General features: G+C 40.0%; 1 protein-coding gene across 1 annotated transcript in view; it reads left to right on the plus strand.

Moving 5' to 3' along the window:
* Nucleotides 1–8,956, plus strand: part of ARVCF (armadillo repeat gene deleted in velocardiofacial syndrome) — a 149,900-nt gene that overhangs the window by 75,709 nt on the left and 65,235 nt on the right. Inside the window, exon 5 of the mRNA XM_009997651.1 lies at nt 1–167. This exon is cut by the window's left edge and continues 4 nt beyond it. Coding sequence (XP_009995953.1) covers nt 1–167 — 167 coding nt within the window. The remainder of the gene's footprint in view (nt 168–8,956) is intronic.

The following is an 8,956-nucleotide window of genomic DNA, read 5'->3' on the forward strand; positions in this document are numbered from 1 at the left end:
AACCGCTCCCAACCAGAACGCTTCCAACCAGAGCCCTATGGACTGGAAGATGATAACCGCAGCCTTGGAGTAGATGATGAAGGGTATGAACTGGATCCTGATTACTCCACTGTGAACCGGAGGACAACTGCAGGTGTGCCAGAGAGAGGGAGACCTCACAAAGGAAGGTGAAACATACTTGTTTCTTACTATGCTAATCTGCAGCTCTTTTGCTTAGTTGAACATGTACATTTGAATTCCTAATGGTCTGATAAGTTCTGAAATTACTTGACAGAAAAACAGGTAGAACCTGTCGTTTCATTGGCCTGTAAACAGCTGCAAAATGCACATGAAATACAGAAGGTACTGAGGGCAGTTCTCAACAACCCTTTCATGGTTTTTGAGGGCTGTCTAGTTTAGGTCGTACTTAGAAAGAGATGATTGTGTAGAAGAGGGCTAAGTTACTTTTTTCCCCTCTTCCTATAAAAGAGTTGTGACTGCATTGTGCTGTCCTGGAGCCATCCCACACTATCAAGGTGAGAAGAGGAATTTGTAATCTGAGAGACTTTTGACAGGTCTGGTTATGTGCACATCTGCCAAACAGAAATGTTGAACAGCTGTTGGGGTCTCAGAGAGCTGATACCTGGTGGTGGAGGGATGCCTTGTTATATTAAAAACTGTCTTGTGAGGTGTTTGACAGTCTCATTGACTAATCCTGGGCTAACAGCCCGCCCTCAGCTGCATGGCCAGGTTATGCTGAAACTCACTTAAGTACTTCAACATTTTGTAAGACCAGATCATTATTTTATCCCATGCCTACATGAAGGGGAAATAAGGCCATCTGTGTTGCACTTAATGTAACTAAAGTGACTGGTCACAAATTATTTCTGGTTCAGTCCCCTTTACAAGAGATTTTCTGGTTTATGCCATATTTTCTGGTATTAGTTGTTCATGCTGTGCTTGCAGCTGTCAGCTCTTGCATATGGAGAAAAAAAAATAAACAAGCTTGGGAAGAGTTTTATTACTCAGCTGAAAGTAGTCTTCTGAGTATGAACCTTAAAAACTTTTATACTTGGTTTTCCAAGGAGTCTACAAACTTTGCATCTGCTGGCATGAGGTCATATCCTCATGAGACATGTTTTGATAGGGATTTAGTTCTCGTTATTTTCTTTTTAGTTTAGTATAATTTCCAGAACTGTAAAAAGAATCTGGAATACATCTGTCTCTGTGTGTGCATGTGATCTCTTCAGTTACACTTCACTTCCTCAGCAGTAGATGTTGGTGGGATTTGAGTAGGGCTTTTTGATGTCTCATCTTGGAGTGCTCCTACCTGGACATGTTAGGTCACTCATGGTTTCATTCATACTTTCATAACTGTCTTCCTTCAGATTTCTAGAAGTCTATTTCAGAGTTAAATGGAATCACACACCTGCAAATTGTAATCTATAATTAAAAATAAATAAATAAACTAAAAAACATATATCCCAGAACTCCTTTTAAGACCCTTGGGACATCTTTAATCCTGCAAGCTTACCAACCAGTGGAACCACATGGATGTTGTATGAGGCTAAAGGGGATGCCTGCAGTCAGTGGGTGCCAGAATACTGATCAATCTATCAAGCTTTAATTGGTGCTCCCTTGCATCTAAGCAAGTTTACAGTTCTCATTAAAAACAGGCAACGGTGCTTTAAAATTTTTATTAACATTTTTCAAACTGTATGCATAATGAATAACTAAATGTATTCTTAGAACCTGGCCATTTGCATTTTTAAAGTTGGTTGTTCTTTTTAAACATCCCTTTGATTTATTGTTCCTTGCATTTGAGATGGGACCAATTCACAATTTTTGTTTTACATTTCTTTTGTTGTGAGTTTTTTCTGTATTTAATGTGATCAAGAGGACTTGACAAGTAATTAGCCTGACTGTGGCAGCAAACTTTAGCTGGTGAGAACATAAGAAAATTGTATGAGGGCCTCTTCATAATTAGTTACTTTTTGACATTTCAAAGAAATACTTGAACAATTCAATAAACCTGCATTTCAGATACACTACTGTTCTGCAAGAAGCTAGACTACAAATAGTGCTTTGTATTAGAGGAGGGTAATTACTACTTGATTATTCCTCTCTAGTTGTTTTTTTAAGTTACTCCCTTAATGAAAATTACTAAATGAATGTGATAAATTAATCACATTTTTTATTTCAAAAAGTTTGCATGTGTAGAGTATAATAACACCACTGTTAGAAGCTTTTTCATATTGCATGAGCTTTCAGATTGAGCATCTTCATCGTGTCATGAATGGAATTTTCCTGTTGGCTAACTTGCTGGAAAAACTTAGTTATTTTCTTGTTTTCTTTCCAGTAAGTGCTGCCCTCACTTGTTAATAGTTCCATGTGGCTCTGTCTGAAAGAACCAAACGAAGATTTCTCCCATCAGTCTGTTGTAGTGAGTCTCACCATCTGTGTGATAAGGAGGAAATACAGCTGTGTCTGGAGGGGATCCTGGGCAGGGGGATTACAAGTACAGATTGTTCTTTCCATCCCGTGCCTCCTCCATTTGATCACAGAGATATGTATCTATTGCGCTCTCCTTCCATCATCGCCAGCTCAATTTTAAGCTACTTATATTTCATTTTAAATTGGAGAAAAATATGCCTCCTCACAAACATCTACAAATCCAGATAACTGCACAAAGGCAAACAATGGAGAACCAACAGGAGTATTTGTGGCTGGGTTTGTTTCTTGCTTTCTTTTATACTGAGTCTCAGCTGTAAGATACATTTTTTTTTTTCTGCAAGAAGAACACCTGGCACTTAATATTTTCTTCCATGGCATGTTTGGTTGAGTCAGATTACACAATACATTGGGGTGAGACAAAAGCATTTAGGTGTGCAGTTCTGATTTAGTACTACTCAGTTTTACTTGTGAGACATTTATGCATCTTTAATCAGCTTTATGCCCTTTTTTCTTCATTTGCCACGTTGCCTTTATTAAATGAGAAGGTTCTTTATTATGGTTTTCAAAACTATATGGTCTTACTGTGTTGCTAGGTGTTTTATATACAGACCTTTGCAAAAGAGAAACAGGAAGTACTGGATATTTTATTCACAAAAAACATAGTTACTATTATTTGATTATTTTTTTAATAATCTAATTGAAGTTAAAAAAGGGAAGCCATCATTTTATTTTTTAAATACATCTTCTGTTTAACTTCTCATCTTGCCTTTGCATGTGTACTAGCATTCATGGAACTTCTTTATCCCTAAAAACTCTGGAGCAGATATTGCCAGTATTACTATTACAGACTAAGACAGGATGTGAATTTTTAATGTTGACTAAATCAACAGCAAAAGCTTTCTGCTGTTAAGTTTTCTGTGGTAGAAGGCTAATCTAAGAGACTGTATTTGGCAGTCATTTCATGGTCTGAATTACTGTTACCAGGAAACTTACCAGAGTTTGGATTAATTGTCACACTAGGTATCTCTTGCTTCTGTTGCGTTACAGTGTTGGTGTCACATATATGTTGTTCATGTTCTACTTCTGATGTAATTTTTCAATCGAGAATATAAAGGCTTTTTTTTGTAGATAAACTTTCTCAGCCCTTCTGCCTAACCTAACATTTCAGGTGTGCTCTCTCATGCAGGCATTTTTAAAGCTGAGGAGACATTAATCACTGTGGTTTGGCCTCTTTGATTTAATGACCAACTGTTAAGCATAATACCAGCATGGGGGCAACATTGGGGTGTTGTCTAGTTGGAGGGCAGGAGTGTATGGCCATGCCTGGGCAGAATGGGTTGAAGCAAAAAATGCAGTCAGTTTGGGATAGATTTGGGTTTTTTTTTCATGGCATCCCTTTAGAGTGAATTTGATCCAAGTTTGTTGATCTGGATGTAGATAGCAGAACAATGTATGGCTAAGTTTTATGTAGCAGGCTGCAACCTGAGTCAGCTCATCCATTAGCAGCTTTTAGGTTGTTCCACTCAAGGTGATTCCCATGTTTTAATCGTATGGCACATAACTCAGACTTGTTACAGCAAAGGATTCAGTCCAGTTTTGAATCCTCTTGTGTGTTCTCATGTCAGGGAACAGGGCTGTGAAAAGTAGGACCTCATTCTGCAAAGTCTGTAGGTGTCCTCTTCAGTGTTTGGCCCAAAATTCACTACTGAAATCCCAACCCTTTCTGGTCTTTTATCCTCAGCAGACACCAGCTGCAAATGAATGTAACGCTTGTATAAACTGTTGAGGATAAGATGTGTAAATCCTTCACCTGTTTGCTCAAATGTGCCTATGTTGAAGCCACAGGGTAGTTGATAAATTCAAAAACTCTCTTACAGTTTTTTATCCATGCCGGAATGTGTTTTGATCAATTCCCTGAGACAGGTGATTAGTGAGGCCCACGGCATCCCAAAAACTCAGCTGCCTTGCTACAGACAGATGGAGGACAAGATGCTTGTAGTCAGCAACTCTGGCATACTACCAGATCTCTTCAGTCCTGAGAGTAAAGAGCTCTTGGCCTCCTGAGCACAGATGACTATCTGCTGAAGCTTTTATTAGTCCTCCTGTGTCAAGTGACGTGCCTTTCCTAGGTAGCTGCTTTGTTGGTGGGAAAGTGAATAATCGCATTTGGCCCATGGCAGCTTGACTCATGTCATTTCTTTCCTCTCTCTGTGTGGAAATGTGTTGCTGATTTTACTCATTTATCTTCAGAAACAGAGTGTGTTTAACTCCCTGAGAGGTATTTGCTTTTATCTTCTTCACCCTTTGCCTAGTCTGCACCTCCCTGGGCCCCAAGCTCATTAAAGGAGGAGAGATGGGCCTTAGCCTGGACCAGACCAGCACCAAGAGGGGATCCCACCCTGCCAAGGTGGCCACAGGCCTGGTGATAGTTCTGTGTTTCTCCTTTGCAGATGATCTATTTTGGTAAACTGCTTTCCTTCAATGCTGCGAAACAATGGCAGAGTTGATATATTAAAGTTTCCCTTATTAAAGTAGTTCAGTATTCTTTTCCATTAATTACAGCATGTGTTGTTTCGGGTTTTTGTTCCGCTTTCTCCAGATTTGATCACTGTATTTAGTAATGTGAAGCTGCATGGGTTTGATATTTGCCTTCACTGAACTTTATTGTACAGCTCTTAATAGCACACCAGGATCTCAGAGATTCTAGAGGATTATTCAGGGTCTTGAAAGATGAAGTGTCCAGGTGTTATCTTTGCTGCCAGGCAAAGCCGTGTTTTTTTGTTACTGGTAGTTGCTAACTATTGGCAGTGCTTCATCCTAGAGAGGTTTGTTGAACCTGAACAACAGTTTTTCTGGTGTTCATTCTTTCTCTTTCTTCAGAGACACTGTCTTGTTTCAAAGTAGCTGTCTTCATATGCTAAAATAGTGTTAGACTTGAAATCCTTTTTTTTTTTTTTACTAAGGTGATGGTCTGGCAGAATCGGGTTGAGAATGGCAGGATCGGAGTTAAAAACAAACAGTTCATGTAGGAATAGGATTGTATGAAAATGCCAACAGTTGTTGGAAGTCACTTGTGGTTCACAGTCCTTAAGGATGCTTTGCTTTTGCCATGGGGATGGAGCCAGCAGTATGTGCTTAGGTCACCACTTCATCAGTGAACCCACCAATGAGCTCTAGCTGGTGGGTTCTAAGCAATGCTGCCCTCCCCACCACCACCCTCTTGATTCATCCTAAACCATCCACAGCAGTCTGTATCCATGGCATTGAGGAATACAATCTTTTCCCTGCAGCATGGAGCACTCAGCATCTTTCCATATCTTGTTTCAGCCCAGCTTTTGGTCCTGGGGATATCATCAAAGGCAAGGACTATCAAAGCCTGTTGGCTGTCTTTGGTGTATCAGTAGCTTTGTATGGGAAGAATGGAATAAAAAATGTAATTAAAAAAAAACCAAAACACACACAAAAAACCTCAAACCCAACAAAAACAACAACAGCAACAAAAAAAACCAACACACCACAACTTTGTTAGAAGAAGTAGCAAATTGGTATGTGATCTTTTTTCTTTAATGACTGATTCTTTACTTCAAGTTCTCACATTCAGATTTAATAACTAGGGATTGGCAACTTTGAAAAGTATTGTTGATACAGGAGATACGTGGTGCTTTCTCTTGCCATGATAGTGTTACAGTTGGAAGTCCTAACTCTTCAGTTTTATTTTGGGCAAGTGTAGTTGAAACCAAGGAGCTTTGTGTGGCCCTGGGGAGAGGATACAGCATGAGCAAGATGAGCTCATCTGTGTAGTTCTGTTTGGAAGGCTTTCTGGTAGTAATGCAGACAAGCTGCATCCCAAGTCAATAATTATCTTTGCATATTTGCATGGCTGAAAAGGAGAGGGAAACTTAATTGTGCAGGTGTAATTGAGGTGGTGTACAGTTATCTTGTGGGCAGCTCATAGGGTTGACATGTGCCGAATTGCAAGCTACCAAGTTAAGCAAGCAACAACTGTGCAGAGGGAAATTATTAAACTATTCTCCTACTTTTCCTTTATGCATTCAGTAAGAATTTTATATGAGGTTGAGCTTGAGTAATGACTTTTTGTTGTTGTTTTAATCCTGATTGTCCCAAATTTGCATATGTAAACCACTTAATTTTGTCTGAGGAGTTATGGGGTTTTGTTGTTACTTTTGCCCTGTATATATGCATAAAATTAAATCTTTTCAATGTTTTTACTTTCTTCTTGGAATGTTGGAAACAGCTTTGTTCTGTAACAGAAAATACAATGGCTGTCCAGACATTGTAAATTACTGTGTAGAGCAAGCACTGAGTTACACTTAAGCAAATAAGTTGCATTGATAAAAGGATTTCTTCAAACTCATTCTGAGTTTTTGGATACTGGCCCACTTTTATCCTTTCATTCAGTTTATGGTTTAGAACATCAATTAAAGCAACTTAAACTCAGTCGAGGTGCTTTTAACATTAAAAGCATTAACTGCCCAAGACTAAGTTCAGTCTCCACCTCCGGTTGCTCTTCTCCCCAGAGTCTAGTTTAATTAGCAGTCTCTTTAGGATAACAGCTCCATTTTCTTCCTGATCTCTAATGGTCTATATTTTCTTCAGCATGACATCAGAAATTGTTCAGTAACATCAGTCAGGGCTTAAAATGAAAGTTCTCAAAATCATTTTGTCGTAATTAAAACTACTTGCTTGACTGAGATATCAGTCAATCAGTCTTCTAGACTTGATGTTTCAAACAATGGGATTAACTGGAATTTGGATTCAGCTTTTCATCCTTCTCAGCCAGCTCAGTGAGCTGATGTGAGCCTTTGGGGTAAATCTTGAGAGAGGATAGGTTGCACAGTTGAAAGTGTTCATGGGAGTTCAATGCTGTGAGGTGCAAAAAAAGTGTTTGTCAAATACTAATATTTTAATTATTTTTTTGTTAAAAATGTCAGGTTTGGTAGTGTGAGAATGTACTGTGTTAGAATATTTTCAACTGTGTTGATGGTAACTCTGCTGTTTGTGTGAACAACTTGGACAGTAATATCTAAATAGGCATGCTAGCTGGTTGTGACTGACCTTACTTCAGTTATACACAGTGAATTATGGCAGAACAAGATGGGTCCCAGTCATTTTAATGCTGCAAATGATCTTAAGAGTGTTTAACATCTGGGTTAGTTGCTGATCTGTGGAGGAAGTCTCAGAGTACTGGGCTTGTTTTGGATGTTCAGCAAATGACTCTGGTGTTTAAAGTTGGACTCTTGACCATCAGCCTGGTATTCCAAATGATTCTGTACAAGATAGACTTTTACTATGTGCTTGGATTCAGGACTTAGGTTTTCCATCATCTTTGACATCATTATGTGTATTGTTGAATTCCGTGTACTTGTGTGAGCAGCAACATGGAAATGTAGTGGAACTTCTCAGACTTGCTGAAGAGTGTGGTCTCTGCCCAGACCTTGAATGCCTTTAATTAGATGTTTGGTTTGTTGCAGATGTAGCAGCATTAATGAAGCTCAGTCTTTCCTCCTAAATGTAATCCAGCTATACCATAATTGTTTTGCTAAGTCACCAAAATGAAAGCAATTCCTTGACTTGCAGCTCCTGGGTGTGGCTAGTAGGTCAAGAGAGGTTCTCCTCCCCCTCTATTCTGCATTGGTGAGGCTGCATCTGGAGTATTGTGTCCAGTTCTGGGCCCCTCAGTTCAAGAAGGACAGGGAACTGCTTGAAAGAGTCGAGCGCAGAGCTACGAAGATGATTAAGGGAGTGAAACATCTCCCTTATGAGGAAAGACTAAGGGAGCTGGGTCTGTTTAGCTTGGAGAAAAGGAGACTGAGGGGTGACCTCATCAATGTTTACAAATATGTAAGGGGTGAGTGTCAGGGAGATGGAGTTAGGCTTTTCTCAGTGATGACCAGTGGTAGGACAAGGGGTAATGGGTGCAAATTGGAGCATAGGAGGTTCAAGGTGAATATAAACAAAAAATGTTTTTACTGTAAGAGTGACAGAGCACTAGAACAGGCTGCCCAGGGAGGTTGTGGAGTCTCCTTCACTGGAGACATTCAAAACCCACCTGGATGCGTTCCTATGTGATGTACTCTAGGTGACCCTGCTCTGGCAGGGGGGGTTGGACTAGATGATCTTTCGAGGTCCCTTCCAACCCCTAGGATTCTATGATTCTATGATTCTATCATCATTTCATTGCTAGCCAAACAAATACTGTGCTGTTGTCCCATCACTGCTGAGTACTCAGCTATGGTTACTTTTCAAGTTACTACAGATAAATTATTTGAAAGTGTAAATATGTTACCCCTAATTTTGTTTGTGCTATTAAGAGCTTTGCTTGTAGCTGAAATCTCCATGCTGATTCAGAGGTGGATTGTTTAAATGTGCTTTTTCCTCCCCTCCCCCCCCCCCCCCCCTCGAGAGGAGCTGTGGGTGCTGGGGGGGACCAGGGACCAGCAGACTTGGCTGCTCAGCCGCTGCCACGCGCTCTCCCTGCCCAAGAGAGGACCCTGTCTGCTGC

The sequence above is a fragment of the Chaetura pelagica genome, unplaced genomic scaffold, assembly GCF_000747805.2.
Source record: "Chaetura pelagica isolate M959 unplaced genomic scaffold, ChaPel_1.0 scaffold45, whole genome shotgun sequence".
Classification (NCBI taxonomy): domain Eukaryota; kingdom Metazoa; phylum Chordata; class Aves; order Apodiformes; family Apodidae; genus Chaetura; species Chaetura pelagica.